At 38.6% G+C, this 27,216-nt stretch overlaps 1 protein-coding gene across 5 annotated transcripts in view; it reads left to right on the top strand.

Annotated features, from left to right (window-relative positions):
- Positions 1 to 27,216, top strand: part of ebi (transducin beta like ebi) — a 253,321-nt gene that overhangs the window by 142,966 nt on the left and 83,139 nt on the right. For all 5 annotated transcript variants that reach the window (XM_090412349.1, XM_090412345.1, XM_090412347.1 and 2 more), the window contains one exon: positions 18,242 to 18,316. In XM_090412349.1, coding sequence (XP_090268475.1) covers positions 18,242 to 18,316 — 75 coding nt within the window. The remainder of the gene's footprint in view (positions 1 to 18,241; positions 18,317 to 27,216) is intronic.

The following is a 27,216-nucleotide window of genomic DNA, read 5'->3' on the forward strand; positions in this document are numbered from 1 at the left end:
CATCGGGAATTCGTCCCTCTGTCCAGGCTTTCTGAACTGTGCAGTGCAGCCACTGTAAGACTCTTATACCACCATACTTCAGCATTTCTGGTCGAATATCATCTACTCCTGCTGCCTTTCCACATTTCAAGCCTTTGATGGCTTTTTCTACTTCAAGTATCGATATGTATATAACTCTAGACCCCCCCCCCCAATTATATGGACTCCCAAAAATATATAAACAAAATGTGCCATTGCGTCCCATAGTGGATGGCATTGATTCCCCCACATATAAATTAGCCAAACATTTAGCCAAAATGCTCACACACTACACTGGCAACACACCATCACACATAAAAAACTCTGCCCACTTTAAAGCCAGTATAGAAAACCTCACACTCCAACGCACTGACATAATGGTCAGTTTTGACGTCTCCTCCCTATTCACTAATGTCCCACTCAAAGAAACCCTTGAGCTCATCCAAGCCAAGTTTCCTCCTGATATCTCAGCCCTATTTCAGTTCACAATGAACTCAGGCTATTTCGTTTGGCAAGGAAAGTTCTACAAACAGATAGAGGGGACAGCCATGGGTTCACCACTTTCGCCACCGTTGGCCAATTTCTTTATGGAGACATTTGAAGAGAAAGCCTTAAACTCTGCCCCACAAAAACCCACTATTTGGCTTCGTTATGTGGATGATGTGTTTGCTATTTGGCCACATGGCTCAGACACACTCCACTCCTTCCTAACACACTTAAACAACCAACATCCCAGAGTCCAGTTCACCTTAGAAAAAGAGGAAAACAACACCCTCCCCTTCCTAGACACTTTAATCACCCACCAGCTTGATGGATCTTTGGTTTTCTCAGTTTACAGAAAACCCACCCACACTGGCAGATACATTCACCAGCAATCCCATCCCCCCCCTCACAACAATATGGGGTGATAAAAACACTATATAACAGGGCAAAATTAATCTGCTCAGATGACAAGGCCCTGACTGTTGAAAAATCCAGAGTAATTTATTAAAAAAGGGTGGCACACCATTTGGCAACTCCTATAGGTAGAGATGACCTGCTAATGCTTCTGCCTGGTATTTCCACTAGGGCCTGGCTCCCACTGAAGAGACCTCAATAAAGGTCGAAACTAGTCTGGGTAGTGGCCCTTCCTTTAATGCATAACATTAGACATATCTGCAAGGAGATGTGTTTTGCATTATAGGAGATACTGAGTTAGGAGTGTTGGTAGCTTTCTCCACCTTTGCAATGAGTTGCCCTGGTGTTGTATCACTTTACCCTAGTCCTGAAGATACTTCAGGCGCAAACTTTGTTTGCTCACACTTGGATAAAGGATTAAACTAATTTTATTATACTCTAACCAAGTGAAAAAATAAACTTTCAACATCTTTCTCTAAATCCAGAGTAATTTATTAAAAAAGGGTGGCACACCATTTGGCAACTCCTATAGGTAGAGATGACCTGCTAATGCTTCTGCCTGGTATTTCCACAAGGGCCTGGCTCCCACTGAAGAGACCTCAATAAAGGTCGAAACTAGTCTGGGTAGTGGCCCTTCCTTTAATGCATAACATTAGACATATCTGCAAGGAGATGTGTTTTGCATTATAGGAGATACTGAGTTAGGAGTGTTGGTAGCTTTCTCCACCTTTGCAATGAGTTGCCCTGGTGTTGTATCACTTTACCCTAGTCCTGAAGATACTTCAGGCGCAAACTTTGTTTGCTCACACTTGGATAAAGGATTAAACTAATTTTATTAAGGCCCTGACTATTGAACTAAACCACATCCTCAACACTTTCTTAGCCAATGGCTATAACCCCCAAAAAATCCAAAAAATACTAAAACCTGTAAACCACAACCCCCCTCAACAATAAAGACTACACCAAGCCTATCACCATCCCCTACATCCAGGGCACCTCTGAAAAAATAACTAATATCCTCAAAAAATATGACCTTACTTCCTGTTACAGACCATATAAAAAGTTGGCATCCCTTATCCGCTCTACCAAAGACCAACCACTTCCCCTAGACCTACCTGGTGTATACCAGGTCCCTTGCAGCTGCAAATTGTCCTCCTTTGGCCAAAGAGGCAGAACAACAAATATCAGGATTTCAGAACACCAAGACTACATCCGGTTTCACCAGTACAGCTGCTCTGGGCTGGCAGACCATGCCTTAGATACACACCATAAAATTCTTTGGAAGAAAACAAAAATAATCCATCGCAGCAAGTTTAAATACGAAAGATTATTCAAAGAATCTTCAGCAGCTCTAAAAAACGTTCCTAACCTCATCAAATTTGGGTGCATGAAACTGCCCCAAATTTGGGAGACTTTCATTATGAGAACTTCAGCCCAACTGCCAAGACTACCAAATTAGCCCGCAAGAGGGCACTATTAGGACTTTAGGAACAAAATTAGTTTCTTACTTTCTTCCTCATTTGCTTTGTTAGTTCCTTAGTGCACATACCATATCTTTATGTTCCTGAAGATGGCAATGTGACATTGCCGAAATATAGAAATGATTCATTAAAGTTATCTTTAATTAATATACTTTATATGCGTTGTTAATTCTGTATATTAATTACCAGTTATGTCTAACCTAACCAACATATAAGTCTTACTACTAGAGTTAATTACTCCTGTTATTTTTAAGTATTTTGCAGTTTTTATGTTTATATCTTTTTCATTTTCATAAGTGATCATACATCCTAGGTAGTTAAATGAATTCACCTGTTCTAAGATCTTGTTATCTAATACTATTTTAGTTCTTGCTGGATCTTGTCCTTTAAAGGCCATAGTTTTTGATTTTTCCGTTGATATTATCATACCATAATCTTTGGATATCTCATTTATATTTAAAATAGATTTCTGTAAGTTATCTTCAGAATTTGTAATTATTATTTGGTCGTCTGCAAAGAGGAGATTGTTTAAGTTAACTGTAGGTGAAAGTTTAATTCCTTGATGTAAATTTTTACTCCATTTTATTATTATTTCATTTAAGTAGACATTAAAAAGAGTTGCTGAGAGGGGACATCCCTGTCGGACCCCTTGGTTTATCTCTCTTGTATATGATAGCTCATGATTTAATCTTATTTGTATTTGATTATTTTCATATATGAACGTTCCCCCCCCCCCCTCACAATAATATGGGGTTATAAAAACACTATATAACAGGGCAAAATTAATCTGCTCAGATGACAAGGCCCTAACTACTGAAGTAAACCACATTCTCAACACTTTCTTAGTCAATGGCTATAACCCCAAAATTATCCAAAAAATACTAAAACCTGTAAACCACAACCCCCTCCACAATAAAGATTACACCAAGTCTATCACCATCCCCTACATCCAGGGCAGCTCTGAAAAAATAACCAATATCCTCAAAAAATATGACCTTACTTCCTGTTACAGACCATATAAAAAGTTGGCATCCCTTATCCGCTCTACCAAAGACCAACCACTTCCCCTAGCCCTACCTGGTGTATACCAGGTCCCTTGCAGCTGCAAATTGTCCTACTTTGGCCAAACAGGCAGATCAACAAATATCAGGATTTCAGAACACCAAGACTACATCCGGTTTCACCAGTACAGCTGCTCTGGGCTGGCAGACCATGCCTTAGATACCCACCATAAAATTCGTTGGAAGAAAACAAAAATAATCCATCGCAGCAAGTTTAAATACGAAAGATTATTCAAAGAAACTTCAGCAGCTCTAAAAAACGTTCCTAACCTCAACAAATTTGGGTGCATGAAACTGCCCCAAATTTGGGAGACTTTCATTATGAGAACTTGAGCCCAACTGCCAAGACTACCAAATTAGCCTGCAAGAGGGCACCATTAGGACTTTAGGAACAATATTAGTTTCTTGCTTTCTTCCTCATTTGCTTTGTGTTAGTTCCTAAGTGCACATACCATATCTTTATGTTCCTGAAGATGGCAATGTGACATTGCCGAAATATAGAAGTTATCATTAAAGTTACCTTTAATTAATATACTTTATATGCGTTGTTAATTCCGTAAACTAATTACCAGTTATGTCTAACCAACGTATAAGTCTTACTACTAGAATCATGATCATCCACGGAGATGCAATCGCACGAAAGGCCCGTCAATACGGCAAATTGAGGTTGAATATATCGAGGCAAATAAATGGTCTGACGTTCCTAAAACGCTGCCGGGATAACAAAGTGATCCCTAATTGTGTGAAATTGAAGCACCGTTTCACTTCCAAGAAAGATCTATGCATTTATAACTGCACTAGTTTCGCCCTGTTAAGAGAACAAATTACCGCGACGCGCGTTCTTCTTGCCGATGAAAACAAAACTTTACGGGCGCTAGAGGAAGAGCTTTCTAATACACTCGGCCTTGATCTATGGTCTATACTTCATGATATCTCATGCACATCAGCAAGAAAGGAATTCGAAAAAATACGTAGTCTGCATGTGAAAAAATACGAAAACCTGACAAAGACTTCTACTTCTGTACCCCAGCCACCACTCAACACTGTAGTCAACCTCTCGTCGGCAGTTTTAAAGCCTGAAGCACTCACCGCCCTTTCACGTGGTCACAATTTCGCCCTAGCTCCTAAAAGGATACCTGCTGAAGAAATCATGATCCAAATAGAGCGTGGAATTCGCAATCTGCCTAACCATATCGCCAACAACGTGAGACTGGATGTAGTAGGTGTTCTCACTAAAGCCAAACCTCCAAAATCCAACTTATCCAAAAACGAATATACAGCCCTACAAGAATTGAAAAACAACAAAAAAATAGTAATCACCAAAGCTGATAAGGGAAGCGCCACTGTGGTACTCAATCAAAACGACTACAAAGGTAAGCTAAATTCTTTAGTACGAGACCGTACTACTTACCTCCCCATTGAATATAATCCGACCAGCTCTCAGATTAGAACTATCCACAGACTCCTTAAGAAAGTCACTTCTTGGCCTGTGGAAGTCACCAACAAACTTAAACCTTATAACTCTAGACCCCCCCCCCCCAATTATATGGACTCCCAAAAATATATAAACAAAATGTGCCATTGCGTCCCATAGTGGATGGCATTGATTCCCCCACATATAAATTAGCCAAACATTTAGCCAAAACGCTCACACACTACACTGGCAACACACCATCACACATAAAAAACTTTGCCCACTTTAAAGCCAGTATAGAAAACCTCACACTCCAACGCACTGACATAATGGTCAGTTTTGACGTCTCCTCCCTATTCACTAATGTCCCACTCAAAGAAACCCTTGAGCTCATCCAAGCCAAGTTTCCTCCCGATATCTCTGCCCTATTTCAGTTCACAATGAACTCAGGCTATTTCGTTTGGCAAGGAAAGTTCAAACAGATAGAGGGGACAGCCATGGGTTCACCACTTTCGCCACCCTTGGCCAATTTCTTTATGGAGACATTTGAAGAGAAAGCCTTAAACTCCGCCCCACAAAATCCCACTATTTGGCTTCGTTATGTGGATGATGTGTTTGCTATTTGGCCACATGGCTCAGACACACTCCACTCCTTCCTAACACACTTAAACAACCAACATCCCAGAGTCCAGTTCACCTTAGAAAAAGAGGAAAACAACACCCTCCCCTTCCTAGACACTTTAATCACCCGCCAGCTTGATGGATCTTTGGTTTTCTCTGTTTACAGAAAACCCACCCACACTGGCAGATACATTCACCAGCAATCCCATCCCCCCCCCCCCCTCACAACAATATGGGGTGATAAAAACACTGTATAACAGGGCAAAATTAATCTGCTCAGATGACAAGGCCCTGACTATTGAACTAAACCACATCCTCAACACTTTCTTAGCCAATGGCTATAACCCCAAAAAAATCCAAAAAATACTAAAACCTGTAAACCACAACCCCCTTCCCCTCCTCCACAATAAAGATTACACCAAGTCTATCACCATCCCCTACATCCAGGGCACCTCTGAAAAAATAACCAATATCCTCAAAAAATATGCCCTTACTTCCTGTTACAGACCATATAAAAAGTTGGCATCCCTTATCCGCTCTACCAAAGACCAACCACTTCCCCTAGACCTACCTGGTGTATACCAGGTCCCTTGCAGCTGCAAATTGTCCTACTTTGGCCAAACAGGCAGAACAACAAATATCAGGATTTCAGAACACCAAGACTACATCCGGTTTCACCAGTACAGCTGCTCTGGGCTGGCAGACCATGCCTTAGATACCCACCATAAAATTCGTTGGAAGAAAACAAAAATAATCCATCGCAGCAAGTTTAAATACGAAAGATTATTCAAAGAATCTTCAGCAGCTCTAAAAAACGTTCCTAACCTCAACAAATTTGGGTGCATGAATCTGCCCCAAATTTGGGAGACTTTCATTATGAGAACTTCGGCCCAACTGCCAAGAGTACCAAATTAGCTCGCAAGAGGGCACCATTAGGACTTTAGGAAAAATATTAGTTTCTTGCTTTCTTCCTCATTTGCTTTGTGTTAGTTCCTGAGTGCACATACCATATCTTTATGTTCCTGAAGATGGCAATGTGACATTGCCGAAATATAGAAGTTATTCATTAAAGTTACCTTTAATTAATATACTTTATATGCGTTGTTAATTCCGTAAACTAATTACCAGTTATGTCTAACCAACGTATAAGTCTTACTACTAGTACCTAGGATGCATGATCACATATGAAAATGAAAAAGATATAAACCTAAAAATTGCAAAATATTTAAAAATAACAGGTGTAATTAAATCTATATTTAAACCAAACTTAGTTCAAAAACAAACCATACTAAAAGTATACAATATTAGCCCTTCCAGTCTTATTGTATGGAAGTGAAATCTGGACAATAAAACAAAAAAGACAAAGATTAATAACAGCAGAAATGAAGTTTATGAGAAAAACTGCAAAGTATAGTCTATTTGATCACAAAAGAAATGAAATTATGAAAGAATTAAACCAAGAATCAATAATAGAAAAAATTTAAAAATATAAACATAGTTTAATCCTTTATCCAAGTGTGAGCAAACAAAGTTTGCGCCTGAAAGTATCTTCAGGACTGGGTTAAGGTGGTACACACCAGGGCAACTCGTTGCAAAGGTGGAGCAAGCTACCAACACTCCTAACTTAGTATCTCCTATAATGCAAAACACATCTCCTTGCGGATATGTCTAATGTTATGCATTAAGTGAAGGGCCACTACCCAGACTAGTTTCGACCTTTATTGAGGTCTCTTCAGTGGGAGCCAGGCCCAAGTGGAGATATCAGGCAGAAGCATTAGCAGGTCATCTCTACCTATAGGAATTGCCAATTGGTGTGCCACCCTTTTTTAATAATTTACTCTGGATTTAGAGAAAGATGTTGAAAGTTTATTTTTCACTTGGTTAGAGTATAATAAATTTAGTTTAATCCTTTATCCAAGTGTGAGCAAACAAAGTTTGCGCCTGAAAGTATCTTCAGGACTGGGTTAAGGTGGTACACACCAGGGCAACTCGTTGCAAAGGTGGAGCAAGCTACCAACACTCCTATCTTAGTATCTCCTATAATGCAAAACACATCTCCTTGCGGATATGTCTAATGTTATGCATTAAGGGTTATGCAATCTAATGTTATGCATTCTGCCTGATATCTCCACTTGGGCCTGGCTCCCACTGAAGAGACCTCAATAAAGGTCGAAACTAGTCTGGGTAGTGGCCCTTCCCTTAATGCATAACATTAGACATATCCGCAAGGAGATGTGTTTTGCATTATAGGAGATACTAAGATAGGAGTGTTGGTAGCTTGCTCCACCTTTGCAACGAGTTGCCCTGGTGTGTACCACCTTAACCCAGTCCTGAAGATACTTTCAGGCGCAAACTTTGTTTGCTCACACTTGGATAAAGGATTAAACTAAATTTATTATACTCTAACCAAGTGAAAAATAAACTTTCAACACTAAAAATATAAACATAAATGGATGGAACACGTTCAAAGAATGAAAATAGAAAGATTACCAAAACATGCCTTAAAGTACAAGCAATTAGGAAAAAATAAACCAGGACGTCCTCTTAAAAGATTCAATGATGACTTTTTAGGCCAGAACAGGCCATGCTGTGCCAAAATCCTTGATATGCATGATGATGATGATGAGATAAATCACAATCTACACAGTGAAGAAGCAGGTATGCTTACAGAAAATGCTGTCTACATCTTGGGTGATGTTAGATATTCTTACCGAATACAGCAATCCCTCGATTAGGTCGCCTAATGCATTCCTTAAAACAGGCGCATTAATTGTAAATGCACTAATCGAATATAATAACCTATGGGAAAAAGTATAATTCGTTCCTCAAATTTTTTTCAGAATTTTAATTTTTTTATAAAAGAATTAAGGTATGTCTCAAGGCCTAGTTAAAGGAAAACATGAAGCTCAAAGACAATAAAACATATTCAGAATATAAATTTTATTATTCTCTTACAGGCAATGACAATCAAGGAAAAGAAGAAGTAGCCATAGTATTCAACACAAAATACGAGGCCAATATTCTTGAATGGCAGTCAGTCTCAAGTAGAGTAATGTGGGCAAATATGAGAATGGGGAACTGGACAATGAGACTTATTTGTGCCTATGGTCCCACAGAAGGTTCTACTAAGGTAGAAGTGGGGGAATTTTTTGATGCTTTAGAAAATGCAACTGACACAATGAAAAATGAAAAGTTGGTCCTTGTTGGGGATCTAAATAGCAGAGTAGGAAATGATTGTCAGACATAACAAAAATATTTTGGGAAAATTTGGAGAAAAGAGGAAAGCCAATAATAATGGCAAATACCTGTTGGATTTCTGCTCAGGACATGGACTGGTTATTACTAACACATAAAAATGTGCACAAATTCACATGGAGAGAAGAGGCAAGGAATAAGAAACGTCTCATTGACTATGTTATTGTTGATAGTGATGTTTTCTCCCTGGTGCAGGACACCAGTGTGTATAGAGGATTTGAAATTGGATGTGATCACTATTTAGTCTTGAGCAGGATAAAATTGAATTTCATATTGAAAAGATTAACATGTAAGAAAGTTTTAAAGCAAATAAAAGTTGAGCAGTCAGTTCTCAGATGTGAACTGTAGACTAAAATACACAAAGATTATTGAAAAAATGAAAGAGTTTGAGAACAGGAATCAAACCTTTGAGATTCAGTGGCAAGCCTTGAAGAAAACCCTAATTGATTCAGCTAGAGAGGCATGTGGTGAAGTTGTCTGCAAGGATAGAAAAATTAGAACTCCATGGTGGACACAGGAAGTTAAACAGGCAGTGAAAGAAAAGAAGAAAGCATATCCTGGCAAATAAGTCAGCTTGTGCTCTTAGCGAATACAGAGACAAATGTAAGAAAGCTAAACAGAGAGATGAATTCCCGATGATTGGAGCAGAGGTCTCATAGTACCCATATATAAAAAGGGAAAGAAAACTGAATGTGAGAATTACGGAGGTATTTCCCTACTAAGTGTTCCTGGCAAGATCTATGCAAGTATACTTGAGAAACGATTGAGAAGAATTGTGGAAGAAAAGCTGGTTGAAGAACAAGCTTCAGGCCAAATATAGGCTGTTAGGATCAGATCTTCACTTTACGACAAATAGTCGAGAAAGCATGGGATATATAACAAAGATCTGTATTTAAGTTTTGTCGATTTGGAAAAGGCATATGACAAGGTGCCAAAGAGAGAAGCTATTCAATATGCTACAGTTATATGGTGTCAATGGGGCATTATATCAAGCAATACTTAGTCTTTATTTTAGTTGTAAGTCAGCAGTTAGAATTGAAGGAAGTACTGGAAGATGGTTTAATGTTAAATCCGGTGTCAAACAAGGATGTACATTATCCCCTCTGTTATTCATTATCTATATGAATCACATTATGAAGGAAAGTGGTATTAAACATGATATCAAAATTGGAGATGTTAATGTGGGCTCTTTGCTTTATGCGGATGATGTTATATATCTTAATAAATACTACAAGTCTGCAAGATTCTCTGACTTAATTGAATAACCATTGTAATAGATATGGTATGAAGGTCATCAATAAAAAGACAAAGACAATGAAAATAGGCAGAATCATTGAAAATTTCAACTGTGTTGTGAATGGAGAAGCTGTGGAGCAAGTAAAACTTTTCAGCTACTTAGGCATGATTTTTAGAGAAGATGGTATCAATATAGAAATAGACAGCAGAATCAGCAAAGCTGGTATTGTGGGAAGTCAATTGAATAAATTCATATGGAGTAAGAGAGAAATTAGTCGGAACACTAAATTAGCTGTATACAAGACAGTGTTCAAACCAGTTTTAACTTATGGATCTGAGAGCTGGATCAGAAGTAAAACACTTGACCAAAGACTAGAGACTGCAGATATTAGAATCCTGAGAAAGATTAGAGGCGTGAACAGATGGCATCAATGGCAATATGATATTAAAAACGAGGATATTAGGAAAGAACTTGACATTGTCAGCATCCATGAACGTGTTAGCAGAGCTAATCTCAGGTGGTATGGTCATTTAAACAGAATGGGCGAGGAACGATTAGCAAAACAAGTGTTCTCTGCCAGGTTGGCAGCAAAACGACCCACAGGAAGACCAAAATATAGGTGGATTGATACGGTACAAAGTGCCTTAGACGATAGAAATATAAGATCTGATAATGTTGGAGTCTTGACAAGTAACAGACTGATTTGGAGGAAGATTGTAGATAGGAAGTTAGTAATTATGTAATTTTTTTCATGTAGTACTATCATATCCTGTACACCCCTTGAGGGTACGTGGCAGGAATTTGATGATGATGATGTTTATTCTATTTAACATAGAATTGAGCTAACGTAGTTTGGCAGGCATTTTGTTTCTTTTTTTCATACAACCGATGGTATGGCCCTGTTGCCTCTTCTACTCTTCTGCAAATTTTACTGCTTCTCTCTTCATCAGGTTCATCCTCTAAGCATTGCTGCTTAAAAGCTTTGATTGTACGAAAAATATTTTCAAATTGTTTCTGTGAAATGTCTTTTGGTTGACTATCAGTGGTTAAATTTTCTTCATATTCTTCGGGATCTTCCCGCTTTGTATACAAATTTAACAGGTCGGAATCACTGAATTCTTCAAAATGAGATTTAATTAAATCTTGGATGTTATAGATTTAATTAACTCTTGGACGTTATCATTGTCAATCTCATCAAAACCCAATTTCTTCAACATTATCCATTTCATTTGAAAAGCTTCCAAAATCTTTTGCACAATGTGGAAGAATGTGCCAAACGGCTCATATATTGCTCTAGCAGTAATTTCATTCCAATATTGATGAATATTTTCAATAGCAGATTTAACATTAAATTTCTTCCAGAATTCTACTAATGTCATATAATTCTCACCAGATGTTGCTTCTGTTGCCTCTTTAAATGTTCTTCTCAGATAGTATGCCTTAAAGGTTGTGATAATCCCCTGGTCCATAGGTTGTATGAGAGAAGTAGTATTTGGCAGTGAAAATTTGGAACACAGTATACATGGAAGTAGTGTAGTATGCCATTAAAAATAACTTTGTAAAATGTTTTAAATCGATAACTAAATTATTTTATTTCATCTGGTGAGTGATTTTTTAAAATAGTTAGCCATAAAAATGTATAGATAGAAAATTTTTAAAATCTGGAACATTTATTTTTAAGGTGTATATGGGTACACTAATTGAATTTTACAGGCTCACTAATCGAATATGGGTATCGAAAAAAAATGATGCACTAATCGGGGGCGCACTGATCAAGGGATTACTGTACTTTAAAACAATAGTTTTCACGAAAATTAATCTTTTGATGAATTGTTGTTCACTGAATTGCCATTTGGTAAACTATCTTTAGACGAATGAATTTTCACAGAAACTTGAACAGGTGACTTTGCCAGATGATTTCACTGTGTATGCTATGTACTGGTCTGCACTAAATAGAAAATTCAAAATAAAACCTTTTCTTTCTTTCTTTTTTTTTGGGGGGGGGGTTACATTAAAATATTTCTTTTCACCTGTTTTCTTCTGTGTACCTATTATGATAACCAATAGGTAGCAAATTCAAATCTCACTGCATGCATGAATGTTTGTGATTGCTTTACCTTGTGTGCTGCTATAACCTTTCATATGGCATAGCATAGTGTGACCTTTGTTGTCCTTGCACCATTAAAACCATAAATCATCATCATCACCTGACATGTTATGGTCCTTCTCATTTAATGTTCTTGAAATTTTTTACATTTTGATCTGTCTTCCACCTTTTGCGATAGAGTTGTCAGTTTTGTTTCTGCTCATTCGCTCTGTCATTCCGAAGCACCCGAGATCTCTATATTTTGCCCACATTGTTCTTCCTATATATAAATGACTAACTTTCACTAACCTCAAATCTCATCCATAGTTTTGCTGATTATGGGACATACCATTTCTCTCTTATTTAACAGATCTTCTAATGCTTCCATGCTTCAAGATCTTCTATAATCAGTGCCTTAAAAACTGCTTTCTCCTTGCCATTTTTGTGTCCTGGTTTCAGTTTCAAAATTCTGAAGTAACTTTTTATCCTGCTCTTCTCTTCCATTCCATTTAGTGCTATTCTTTAGAATATCCTTACACTTTTTTTTTTCTCCAAAAACTACAATCTCCAGCTCGTCTTCAGGAAATCTCAACAGGTTTTGTCATTCTCCTTAACCACTTTTCCACACAAAAAACCACACGAATGCTTGAATCCATTCTCTCCAACTTATGTGTTCACCGTAAATGTTAATTTATTTTTAATGGTATTGATGAGAACACAAACTGATAAGAAAATAATACTATTTTATTAACTTATTTGCTGATATTTCACTGGTATTATATCCAGCATCTTCAAAGCACAAAAACAGTTTGTCACAGTATGCGAAACATCAACAATCTGGTATAACAAGGGGACTAGTTTAAACAATTGCAGCTGACAACACAAAGACTACTAATTAGGTGCCATCTATGTTGGGAAAAAAAAAAGAGAGAGAGAGAGAGAGAAAGCAGGTATTAATTAGGCCTTAAGAGGACTGTCTCTCAAATTTTTGGCAAATAAGTCAGCTTTTACTCTTACAGAATACAGAGACAAATGTAAGAAAGCTAAACAGTGTGTAAAACTAGCTAAACAAAAGTCATGGGAGGACTTTGGCAAGAATATAGAAAATAAATATCAAGAAGGTGGCAAAATATTCTGGAGGTTGTTGAAGAAGCTTAGGAATGGAGGAAAGAGTGCTGTAAAAGGAATTAGAGATGATAAAGGTGAAATGAAAACAGGAGAAAAAGATATCCTTGAAGTATGGAGTAATTACTTTGAAAAACTGCTAAATGAAACAAGCAGTGATGACAGCACAGTGATAAAAAACACTGACCAGGCATGCAGTCAGGAATACATATCCATACTTGAAGTAGAAAAAGCCATCAAAGGCTTGAAATGTGGAAAGGCAGCAGGAGTAGATGATATTCGACCAGAAATGCTGAAGTATGGTGGTATAAGAGTCTTACAGTGGCTGCACTGCATAGTTCAGAAAGCCTGGACAGAGGGACGAATTCCCGATGATTGGAGTAGAGCTCTCATAGTACCCATATATAAAAAGGGAAATAAAACTGAATGTGAGAATTACAGAGGTATTTCCCTACTGAGTGTTCCTGGCAAGATCTATGCAAGTATACTTGAGAAACGGTTGAGAAGAATTGTGGAAGAAAAGCTTGGTGAAGAACAAGCTGGATTCAGGCCAAATAGAGGCTGTCAGGATCAGATCTTCACTTTACGACAAATAGTCGAGAAAGCATGGGAATATAACAAAGATCTGTATTTAAGTTTTGTCGATTTGGAAAAGGCATATGACAAGGTGCCTAGAGAGAAGCTATTCAATACGCTGCAGTTATATGGTGTCAATGGGGCATTATATCAAGCAATACTTAGTCTTTATTTGAGTTGTGAGTCAGCAGTTAGAATTGAAGGAAGTACAGGAAGATGGTTTAATGTTAAATCTGGTGTGAGACAAGGATGTACATTATCCCCTCTGTTATTCATTATCTATATGGATCACATTATGAAGGAATGTGGTATTAAACCTGATATCAAAATTGGAGATGTTGATGTCAGCTCTTTGCTTTATGCGGACGATGTTATACTTCTAACTAAATCCGCTACAAGTCTGCAAGATTCTCTGACTAAATTGAATAGCTGTTGTAATAGATATGGTATGAAGGTCAGCAATAAAAAGACAAAGACAATGAAAATAGGCAGAATCATTGAAAATGTCAACTGTGTTGTGAATGGAGAACCTGTGGAACAAGTAAAACATTTCAGCTACTTAGGCATAATTTTTACTGAAGATGGTAAACTAAATATAGAAATAGACAACAGAATCAGCAAAGCTGGTATCGTCGGAAGTCAATTGAATAAATTCATATGGAATAAGAAAGAAATTAGTCAGAACACTAAATTAGCTGTATACAAGACTGTGTTCAAACCAATTTTAACTTATGGATCTGAGAGCTGGGTCAGAAGTAAAACACTTGACCAAAGACTAGAGACCGCAGATATGAGAGTCCTGAGAAAGATTAGAGGCGTGAACAGATGGCATCAATGGCAATATCATATTAAAAATGAGGATATTAGGAAAGAACTTGACATTGTCGGCATCCAGGAATGCGTTAGCAGAGCTAATCTCAGATGGTATGGTCACTTAAATAGAATGGGAGAGGAAAGATTAGCAAAACAAGTGTTCTCTGCCAGGTTGGCAGGAAAACGACCCAGAGGAAGACCAAGATATAGGTGGATTGATACTGTACAAAGTGCCTTAGACGATAGAAATATAAGATCTGATAATGTTGGAGTCTTGACAAGTAACAGACTGCTTTGGAGGAAAATTGTAGATAGGAAGTTAGTAATGATGTAATTTTTTCATGTAGTACTGTCATATCCTGTACACCCCTTGAGGGTACATGGCAGGAATTTGATGATGATGATGATGATGATACTTGTTTAGGTTTTTGGAATCAACAGAAGCTTTGACATACTCCAAACCTCAAATGGCAGTATGAATTTACCAAGAATTTGGGAGACAGTCATCTTAAGATCTAATTAATACCTGCTCTCTCTCTCTCTTTCTCTCTTTCCAACATAGATGATACCTGATTAGGACTTTAGTCTTTGTGTTGTCTGTTGCAGTTGTTTAAACTAGTCCCGTTGTTATACCAGATTTTTGTTGTTTTGCATACTGTGACAAACTGTTTTTGTGCTCTGAAGATGCTGGATATAATACCAACGAAATATCTGGAAATAAGTTAATAAAATAGTATTATTTTCTTATCAGTCTGTATTGAAAGAGCACTCCCGATCGAACAAACTGGCCTCAGGCTGGGAAGAAGTTGCTGTGATCAGGTCCTGACCCTGACAACACAGATTGAAGCAGGCTTCCAGAAGAAACTTAAATTCAGAGCCTTTTCATTGACCTAACATCAGCTTATGTCACAGTCTGGATCAGGGACCTCATCCTAAAACTAGGAAATATTATAAGGTGCGAAAAAACTTTCCAGCTTTTTGAATCCATTCTCTCCAACAGAAAGATCTGGGTCCATATTGGCAGAAAAAAGAGCAAGCCCAGATTCCTTCACAACGGTCTCCCACAGAGCTCTGTGTTATCCCCTTTACTCTTTAACATCTACGTGTATGACTTACCACATACCAGCTCAAGCAAGTATATGTATGCTGATGACCTAGCAATCCTACATCAATCTACCTCCTTTACAAACCTGGAATCAACCTTTAACACAGACCTGAACATCCTGGACGAGTACTTCAAGCAGTGGTACTTTGAAGCCAAATCCAACAAAAACTGTGTCCACAGTATTTCACCTGAACAATGCAGAGGCAAATCAACACCTCAACCTTTCTTTCTGCGGAAAAATGGTAGAACACGAGCCTCACCTGAAATACCTTGGAGTGAGACAGGACAGAAGCCTAACCTATAAAAGGCACATCACCAACCTGTCCAACAAAATTGAAACAAGAAACAATATCATTTCAAGGCTTGCTGGAACAACCTGGAGTTGTGGTGCAGAAGTCCTAAGGTCGCACTAGCCCTTGCATTCCCTGCAGCAGAATATTATGTCCCTGTCTGGGAAAGAAGTGCACACACTAACGTTATAGACACCCAGCTAAACTCTAACATGCGCACAATTAGTGTGACAGTGAGAAGCACCCTTCTCTCCTAGCTGCCTGTCCTATCTAACATTGCTTCACCAAACATACAGAGAAGACCAGCCTCGATTGAAGAATTTAATAAAACAATAAGCAACCCACTCCTGCTCCTGCAGCTCAGCAGACTCTCTTAAATCCACCTAGTCTTCGCCTAAAATCTAGAAAACCTTTCTGGTCCATGAACGAACTCTCTTCAACTGCCCCTCCATCAACACCTGAGATGTGGAGAGAATACTGGTCCAACAATATCCCAACAAACGGCTTCCTGGTAGAAGATCCCTGTGCTCTGCATCCTGGTTTTGCTCTTCCTAGGAAGATTTGGTCATCACTCAGCAGGATCAGAACTAACCAGGGCAGATGTGGCTACCTACTACATAAATGGAGGCTGTTAGACCACCGTTATTGTGATTGTTCTCCTGTGGCTCAGATGATTACTCATATTGTGAACGACTGCCCAAGGCAACAATTTCACAGTGGTGGCCTACAGGACATCCACAAGGTGATGGATGAAGCTGTGGATTGGCTTTCCAGACTGGACATTAACCTGTAACTGTTCTGTATTCCTTTTGCCATAAGAATAAATAAATAAATAAATAAATCAGTCTGTATTCTGATAAAAGTCTAAGGTAGTCTGATAAAAGTAACAAGGAAATACAGGGTGTTCGGGATAAATTTGACATATTTATAATTAATTATATTTTTCCGTAAGTTACATGTATTAACACACACTTCTCTTCATTTAAAAGTTTGGACCCTTCTTCATTCATATACAAGATGTCAGAAAGGATGGATAGCTGGAACCCACCTGAATCATGGAAGAGAATAACTTGTATCATGATGATTCGTGCCCGCCATCAAAATAAGGATATTACGACTGCTGCCCAATGCTCCCTGAATACAGTAAAAACAATCAGGCATGAACTAGAGACTTGCAATGGTGACTACGAGGATGTAGCAAGAAGAAAGATCCCTAGCAGACGATCTGATTGCGTTCGTACAGCAGAATTCCTCGCAAATCTGCAGGAACAGGTGTTGAAGAACCCTGGCATTGGAATTCGGGCTTTGTTCGTGGAGTTGCTAACTGTAGTCAAGCCCTGGATAACAAGGGTAGGCAATGGTAGGCCGTATGTATGGCAACAGGATTCGGCCCCTTGCCACACCTCTGGGAAAAGTCAAAAATGGTTGTCTGAAAATTTCTACGACTTCACCAGTCCAAATGTTTGGCCTCCAAACTCCCCAGACCTTAACCCCATGGATTATTTTGTATGGGGCGCAGTTGAAAAAGACACCAATCGCACTTCCAGTAATACAAAAGCCCAGTTAATGGATAAAATTAAAACAGTTTTTGCGGCCCTTCCCAGGGAGACTGTAGCATCAGCTTGTTCGAGGTTCCGAAGCAGAATTGAAGCTGTGATCGATGCTAATGGTGGTTATTTTGAGTAAATCTTGTTGATAGTATTGTAATTAACTCTGCCTGTAATGTTTTTTTGTCAATTCATTAAATTTAATAGATACAAAGAAGATTTTCTTTTTCCTTACGAAACTGTCAAATTTATCCCGAACACCCTGTATAAGGTGCAAAAAAAACTTTCCAGCTTTTTGAATCCTTTGCTTGAACAAATGATCCCTATTTCTCAAGTTACTTTCTCATAGATGCACTGTTGCTGCATTATATCTCTTCTTTAGATATTTCAATGGATGCTGTCCCACTGGCTACCACCATCCTTCCACTTTCCCAAACTCATATATCAACATGAGCAGCTGCCAGTCCACACCCATATACATTTTAACTTCAAACTTATCAAACTATCTTCTTATCCTCTGACTTCATTTTCTACCCCTCTGCTCTTTGAAGAGTTTTTTTATATTTGATTATAGCTTAGCTCTCTGTTGCTTTGTTAAAATGTTTTTGAAGCTACTGTAGTAATATACTTCATAATGACTGAATTAATTTAAACTGAATAATTCAGATATAATGCTTAATGATCTTGCAATACTTACTTCAAAATCTCATCTTAGAATGAAGTTAATGCCATTAAATGGGATCCACAAGGTGTACTGTTGGCTTCGTGTTCTGATGATATGACTTTAAAGGTAAGAATCATGTAAACACTCACAGTTTAATGTTACAAAATTTTACAAGACTAAAATTTCTTAAATTTCATTGAAATATGTATGTTGATTCCTCCTTTCCCCACCAAAATATCTTTTTTGCTATTGTCTTGCAGGATGAAAAATTTTGCAAAAACAAAAGCTCTGCTGCCTCTTTATGAGACCATCTAACTCACTTTCACTTGAAGAATTTTTATAAAATTCTTCATATCTTACGTTTTTATTTTATTTTTATGTTGGGCCCATATACAGGAGGTTGGCTGGTCAACCTATAGTACGTTAGTACCGTATATGGGTGGTGGGTTGTGAAAGGAGAAACTTGTTTACATTTGATTTGAATGCCTGTATATTGTATTCTTGGGAAATACGTCAGGGGAAGACTGTTCCACAGTACTGCAGTAGCAGGGATGAATGAGGAGGAGAAGAAACTTGTTCTGTGGGTTTCGAGGTGTACTGTAAAAGGATGTTGGGCGGTAGCTGTATGTGTTCCAATGGGCTTGGTACGGGGGGGGGGGGAATTATTGATGCTGTTTCAGATGAACCTTTCCCATGAAAGTATTTATAGAATATACAGATTGCAGAGACCAAGTGTGTATGTGAAGGTGGGGGGGGCGAGTTAGTGAGGGATGGGTCATTTATTAGTCTAATTGCTCTCTTCTGTATTGAGTCAAGCATTCTGAGGGAGCTTTTTTCAGCCCCACTCCAGATGTGAGAGCAGTATTCGAGAGCTGGATGGATTTGTGACTTATATAGTGTTAACAGCTGTTTAGAGGTGAAGTAGCGTCTTGAGCGAATGAGAAAACCTAGTTTTTTGGAAGCTGAGGATGCAATGGTTGTGATGTGTTTATGTCAGGAGAGGCTTGATATCAAGGTAATTCCTAGAAGAGAAATTTCTTCTTGTCTGTGAATTTGAGTGTTATCGAAAACAATGCTGGGGGAAAATGGTTATTTTTTGTGAGAAATAAGACAGAACTGTGTTTTACTAGCACTGAAGTTGACAAGGTTGTCTGAGCCCTATCGGAGGATGGCTTGGAGGTCCGAATTAAGGGCAGTGGTGGTTGATGTTCTGTGGGTTGAAGTGAGTTGTGTAGGGTAGGGTTTGTCAAAAGAAAGAGAGGAATGTAGTGTGCTGTCATATGCAAAACTGTGTATTGGGTTAGAGGTCAACTGAAGTAGGTCATTGATATATAGAAGGAAGAGAGTCGGTGAGAGAAGTGAGCCTTGAATGACCCTGGCATTAGTTGGATGGTGAGAGGATAGGGAGCCGTCCACCATCACACATAGTGTGCGTCCAGACAGGAAGCTGGCAATCCATCTGCAGAAGTCCTGAGGCAGTCCAAATGATGGGAGTTTGCTTAGTAAGCCTTTGTGCCAGACTTGGTCAAAGGCTTTGGAGATATCAAGTGCAACTACTTGGAATTCGCCGAATTTCTCCATAGCGCTTGTCCAGTGATGGGTGATGTATGAGAGTAGATCTCCTGTTGAACGGCTTTGGCAGAATCCATACTGGTGGTCGCTTAATAGCCGGGTACCTTCAAGGTAGATTAGGATTTTAGAGTTGATGTTTTTCTCCATTACTTTAGATAGGACTGGAGTGAGTGAGATAGCGCGGTAGTTAGATGGCAGTGATTTGTCACCCTTTTTAGGACAGTTTCCAGGTTTTGGGATATATACCAGTGGAGTAAGAGAGTGTGTACAGGTGACATAGGATAGGAGTTAGTTCAGATGCACAGACCTTTACAGTAATTGGAGGAATTTTGTCTGGGCCAGGAGACTTTTTTGTGTCTAATTTAGAGAGCAGGTTTGTGATGTCTTTTTGGCAAAAGGATATAGGGGGCATTGTATGTTGACAGTTGGAATGACTGGAGGGCATTTGCCATTGTCAGTTATGTGTACATTGGAGGCAAAGTGTGATGCCAGGAGGTTAGCTTTCTCTATGGGTGATGTTGCAAATGAGGCATAAGTATGATTGAGGTGGGAATAGTGTAGGGGAAAAGTTACGGCCAATTGCCTTGGCAAGGGACCAAAAGGCACAGCTTCCGTTTGGACAGGCTGCAAGCTTCCTGCTTTTTGCCCATTCAAAATCTGTTTTGGAAGTATTGATAGTTTTCTTGCATTTGTTTCTTGCTTCAGTGTAGGCATTGAATGAGGATGGAGTTTGAACATTGGTCTTTGTAAACTAAAAGCATCATCATTACTGACTGAGTTACAGAGGCTTTTCAGTTTTTTCAAGTGTAGAAAATTAGCTTACATTTTCCTGATTGCATGAAAAGTATACTTTTTTTTCTTACATTAATATTCTTTAATAAAGAAATCAAAATTTTATCTTTGTGGTTCAGGTACCTTTATAATACAGTTGGTGGTGACAATACTTTATAAATAAAAATACTTATGCATTTTTAACCATAAAAACCCTGTCCATGTCATCCATGTCTGATCAAAGGATAGGGTTTTTATGAATAAAAATGCATTTTCTCTGAGACAAAATACTGGCTATTCCCATTTAGTTCAAAAATTCTAGATTTTTCAGCTAAATGGAATTTGCAAGATTTGTCCCTCCTTCATAGTACCAGAGCACAGATGGCTTGTAGGCATAATACCTTGCTTTTTTGATGTGTGTGTGTGTATATATAAGAAGCCAGTAATCTCATTTTTAAAATTATTTTGGCCATTCAAGTTTTAGCACTTTCTCTAGTTATATTTTTATATTTGAGAATGCTTTTCAATTTAAAAAATCTGAAATGCTTATTTTTTTTTTTTTATCAGTTTCCAGTGCACATTTTTATTTTGATGAAAAATAGATAATGACCACTTCTTTCACTTTCCTTGTACACTCATCATATACTTGTCTGAAGATATCCTACCCAAAAGTATTTCATCATAAGAATTAATATACATCTTGATGTTTAAATGCATTTTTATGTAGTGTTTGTAACGACTGTTCAGTGGTATGAGGGAACATTTAGCCATTTGCCATTATGGTTGGTCAGGTGGAGAGCATATTCACTCTTCACACAATAAGCTGCGTGTCGAAATCCCACTGTTGGCTTAGATGCTTGCAAAATTTAGGTAGTAAATAAATTTCATTTTCCTGGTGTAACAAACACTTTGTTTTAGAAGCCCAAAGTTGCATATTTAGTCTCTGGAGAAGAGTTTTTGGATTATTTTGATCCTCATTCGCTCTACAGTACTAATGTGGTATAGTGGGATTAGCATTTGATAAAATTTATCCACCTGGAAAAGCATAAAAATTACTTCTGTAATCATGACTACAGTTTAGTATAATAGACCATGTCATAGAAATTACAGAGAGAATCAAGTGGGAAAAAAAAAATCATAAATTTTAATAAGTATTAATGTGTTAAACTTACCAATTTCAAGAAACAGTAATTCTTACCCATCCCAAGTTACATCCTATGCTTCTGATGCCCCCATAGAAAACACTCTTTCTAGCTTTAACTCAAGACTTCAGTCTACTAAGTTTCACTTTACTTCTTTTTGCTTGTTTTTTTTGCAGTTGTGACTAAGATAAAATATTGGATGTGTTTAGCTGTGGTTTAATTCATTGTTATGCTGTTTTCACTCCATTAAACATTCAACATGAGTTTTAAAGTCTTCTTTAACTAGTTTGATTAGTCTGGTATGACAATAACTTTGATAGCTCTATAGGACATTAGGTAACAAACACTACAATAATGGGATTTGCTCAAATTTATCATAAAACTAATTTATAAGCTAAACTTCTTATTGTAGTTTTATTATTATTATATGAGATTTCTAGGGTGTCAAGGACTCATTGAGGAAGGCTATTTATCACCCAGACCAGCTGTCTAGCTCTTTTACTACTTTACCACAAACAAACTTAACTTCCATGGATGGTTTTGACTTGGAAAATGAATAGACATGCAGGAATATCAAAGAGATGGGAACGTATGTGGAATTATAAGGCAGGTGATTATAATAGTCTAAGACGTCAACTTGGGGAAGTTTCGTGGAGGGAGGAATTGGAAGGCCAGGATATCATTAGTGCATGGGAAATTGTGAAAGAATATTTGTTAGCAGCAATAGTAAGTTGTATAACACTAGTGAAGAAGAGAACACAATTTGGAGTAAAGTGGATGACAAACAATATTAAACAGGAATTACGAAAAAGAGGCTATGGAAGAGATATAAGGAGACAGGTGAAGAGAAGATGCATGACGAATATAAGACACAGGCCAGAAGAGTGACTAGTATGGTAAGGAAGGCGAAACTGGAATATGAGAGGAGATTGGCTCTAAGATCCAAAGAAAATCCTACGGAATTTTTTAGCTATGTGGCCAGTAGGGGGAGAAATGACTGTGGAAGAATGATATTGTGGGATAAAAATGGGAATAGAGTGACTGATGCAGAAGACATAGTGGAATTGTTCAATGAACACTTTATTGGAGTATTTCATCCTGGAGGAGTCAGTTTTAATACTAGAGGGATAGGGCAGGTTCGAGGTTTAGAGGTACAGGAGGAGAGTGTTTCAAATACTGAGTACTCTAGATGTCAGTAAAGCTGTGGGACTGGATGGTATTTCACCACGAGTTTTGAGAGAATGTGCTAGGGAGCTGACAGCGCCTTTGACTTGGCTTTTCAATGAAAGTCTGGCTGCGAGAAAGGTGCCCATGGAATGGAAGGAAGGTAAGATAGTGCCATTGCATATGGGTGGTAGCAGACTGGAAGTGTCTAATTATAGGCCAGTTTGTGTGTCATCAGTAGTTGTTAGGATCTTGGAGAAAGTAGTGAGGGACCGTATAAAACATTGGGCAGATGAAGGTAATGTTATCTGTGAGAGTCAACATGGATTTGTTAGGGGGTGCTCTTGTTTTAGCAATATGCTAGCCTTTTATAATAAAGTTACCAGAGCATTAGATGAGGGAAAGGCATATAGTGCCATTTTCTTAGACTTAGCGAAGGCATTTGACAGGGTGCCACATGATAAGCTGATATTTAAGTTGCAGCACATGTATCTGGACGTCAGATTGGTCAACTGGATTCAGGATTGGTTGTCCGATAGGTATCAGAGAGTTGTGTATGGTGGAGCAGTTTCAAGGAGGCAGAGGGTTACAAGTGGGGTCCCACAGGACTCAATACTGGGACCTATGTTGTTTAACCTTTATATCAGTGACATCGTCAGTGGATTATAAGGGGATATTCAGTTGTTTGCGGATGATGCGAAGCTGGGAAGGATTATTAGTAATAGTGCAGATGTGGTACCCCTGCAAGAGGATTTGAATAAGCTAAATAGATGGGCAAATGAATGGGGGTGTCGGTTTAATGCAGCAAAATGTAAGGTCTTGAGGTTTGGGAAACATCGATAGGATGCTGCATACTCTATGGGAGGAGTTATACTGGAGGAAGTAGGGGAGACAAGAGATCTGGTGTTGATGATTGATAGAAACTTGAAATTTAGGGGACATATTGCTATGGTGGTGAAGGTAACCCAGAGGATTGCTGCAATAATGAGAAGGACACTGACCTGCAGAGATTAAAGGGTTATCATTCCGTTGTATAAGACTCTGATCAGACCATACTTAGACTATTGTTCTCAGATTTGGTCCCTAGGGTGAGGAGTGGTTTCTTTGCATGGAGGGTGGTTGAACCATGAAATGCATTGCCTGATAGAGTGGTGAGAGTGAGAATGGTCAGTGAGCTTAAGGAGTGGCATGATAGACTTCATGTTTCTTAGGGAGGGACCTCTCCTCGATGAGTCTTGATAGACTTTGTGTTTCTTAGGGAGGATCTCCCACGATGAGTCTTTTGACTCCATGGAGGCCTGGATAATAATAATAAAAAATAATTCTCTCCCAGCCTTCCATATAAAAAAAAAAAAATTTCATCCAGTGATATCCTGTAACACCCATTTAGAAGCTCTATCATATCACCCTGCTTTCTTCTGCTAACCAGAGTCTGAAATTCACACTCATAATCTATAATGCCCTCCTTGGTCACTAGAGGGACTCATGGTGTGTAGTGTTTGTTGAGGGCTCCTGATAAGATAAGTGTTATTTTAATTTATCATTGACAATTTTGCTTGAATATTACATAGTTTTGTTTGCTTTTCGTATCTTAGTATGTCTGTGTTTGTGTATTTTGGTGTTGTTTCAATTATAAAATCAATAAGATATGATACCACATGGGTCCGCTAAGAAGAAAAATGGCAGCTAGTAATATTGGTTCGCCATCTTTATTCAATAACGGTAGCATAAAGGAGATTTTTCAGTGTACTATCTGGAATTTGTGGACTTGTGGAGTGAGTTCGATGGGCGAAAGGATCTATATAAGATGGATGGTTTGCATTTGAATGGATTCGGTGTAAGGAGACTTGAAAAAGTGTTGTTGAATGAAGTGGATGTGCAGAATCAGGGAAACTAGATTTATTAAGGAGTGGGGGAAGTAGATGTGCAGACATTAGGGAGGCAGTTGAGTGTATGAATGAGTATAATATGCACGAGCGAATAAGGACAACAAATCAGAATGGGATAGTTAGTATAAGGCATCAACGTAGGAATGGGGCCAACGGAGGTCTGCAATTCATGTATACTAATGCTAGGAGTATTAGGAACAAGGAGGAAGAATTTTTGGCCTTGGTTGACACTTCCAGACCACAGGTTATTGGCATTAGTGAAACATGGCTGACTGAAGATGATATAGTTAGTTGGATTGAATGTGAGGGGTATAGTGTGTTCAGGAATGACAGGGAGAATAAAATGGGGAGAGGAGTATTATTGATGATAGCTGATGAGCTGCAGCCAAGGAGAATAGAAGTTGAATTGCAGGATAGAGAAAAGAGCACATTTGAGGCCATTTGGTGTGAGATTGTGGCTAGCAGAACTAAATATACAATTGGGTGCTGCTATAGACCAGGTGATGGAAAAGATGGTGGAGATAGTATGCATAAGTAAATAGAAGAAATGAGTGGAAGGAGGGTAATTATTATGGGAGATTTCAACTATGGTAGCATTGATTGGAGGGAAGAGAGGACACATGGGAGGAAGGAATTGGATTTTATGTAGTTATTAAGAGATAACTATCTGCGACAGCATGTAATGGAAATGGGTCAGAGAGTGTTTGTCCTAGTAATTGCATCTGAGGATCTGACTGTAACGAATATGACCACATTGCCACCAATTGGTGAGAGTGTTCATAGGGTCTTAACTTGGGAGGTGGCTAAATGTGTGGAATTTACAGTTAAGACAGGGTACATGTGGAATTATCGGGCTGGTAAGTATGACAAGCTTAGGAGTTTGATTGGTTCAGTGCCATGGCATGTAAAACTGCAAGGGCTGGATGTTGATAGTGCATGGGAGGCGGTTAAGAAGTGTTTGTAGGAGGCAATGGCTGACTGTATACCTAGAGTCCGAATAACAAATCAAGTAGGGATTAAATAGATGAATAACACCATTAAGCTTGAGCTGCAAAAAAAAACGAAACAACTGTGGAGGGAATTTGAGGAGAAAGGTGACCTGCACGCACATGAACGCTATAAAGCCAGCCAGAAGGTTAACAAGTGTGGTAAGAAAAGCAAAAGCGGATTATGAAAGAACATTAGCCATGCAGACTAAAGAAAATCCCAAACAGTTTTTATCGATATGTTGCAAGTAAAAGAAAAAATGTATATGGCAGAATGATTTTAAAGAATGTCGATGGTAGGGAGGTAACCGAATCAGTTGATATAGTAGAATTACTGAGTGAACACTTTGCAAGAGTATATCATCCTGGTAGTGACATTGCAGAAATGGAAGAACCAACAGCTTATAGAGGAATTGTGGTGAATGAAGTGGAGGTGAATAATCTATTACAAAACCTCAATGTCAATTCATCTGCGGGATTGGATGGTATACCAGCTCGTGTTGTACAAGAAGCGGCTAAAGAATTGTCAGTGCCTTTGACCATTTTGTTTAATTTGAGTCTCGGGTCTGGGTTAGTCCCAAAGGGGTGGAAAGAGGGGAAAATAGTTCCACTGCATAAAGGAGGTTCCAAGTCTGCTGTTGAAAATTACTGGCCGATCAGCATATCAGGAATTGTTGTCAAGGTCTTGGAGAAAATAGTCAGGAAAAAAAAAATACAGGATTGGATAGATGAAAATGCGATACTGTATGGGGAACAACATGGTTTTGTGAAGGGTAGATCATGCCTCAGTAACTTGCTCACGTTTTATAGCACAGTGACCGCTGAACTGGATAAGGGTAATGGGTTTACAGTGATTCTACTGGACCTTGCTAAGGCCTTTGACAGGATACCACATGGAATTCTAATCAGTAAACTTCAGCATATGGGGATGGATATAGGGTTGGTGAGATGGATAGGAGGGTGGTTGATGGAGTGATATCAAAGAATGGTTTATTCAGGAGTAGAGTCCAAAAGACGGCCTGTGACTAGTGGGGTGCCACAGGGTTCTGTTTTTGGACACTACTTTTCAATTTGTTCACTAACGGAAAGGATCTGAGAGGAAGTGTTCACTTGTTTGCTGATGATGCAAAGTTGGGTAGAGCAATAGTGAGTGCACAGGATGTCAAAATTTTGCAAGATGATTTGGGTAGTTCGGAGGACTGGGCTAAGGAAAATGGATGTCAATTTAATGTGGCAAAGTGTGAGGTTATACATTTTGGGGTGAAAAGATTGACAGCAGTATATCACATTGGTGGAACCATACTCCAGGAGATTGATGAGGCGAGGGATTTGGGAGTGTTGCTGGATAGGGAGTTGAAGTTTCGGGGGCACATTGCAAAAGTGTCTAAATGAGCTCATCAAATCACTTGGTTGCTGAAAAATACTTTAACAAGCAGAGTCAAACAGGTTATTTTTCCTCTGTATCGAGCCTTGATAAGACCCAATCTAGACTACTGTGCCCA

Source organism: Typopeltis vanoorti, chromosome 22 (assembly GCF_054136105.1).
Source record: "Typopeltis vanoorti isolate ZY-2024b chromosome 22, IOZ_Tvanoo_1.0, whole genome shotgun sequence".
NCBI classification, from domain to species: domain Eukaryota; kingdom Metazoa; phylum Arthropoda; class Arachnida; order Uropygi; family Thelyphonidae; genus Typopeltis; species Typopeltis vanoorti.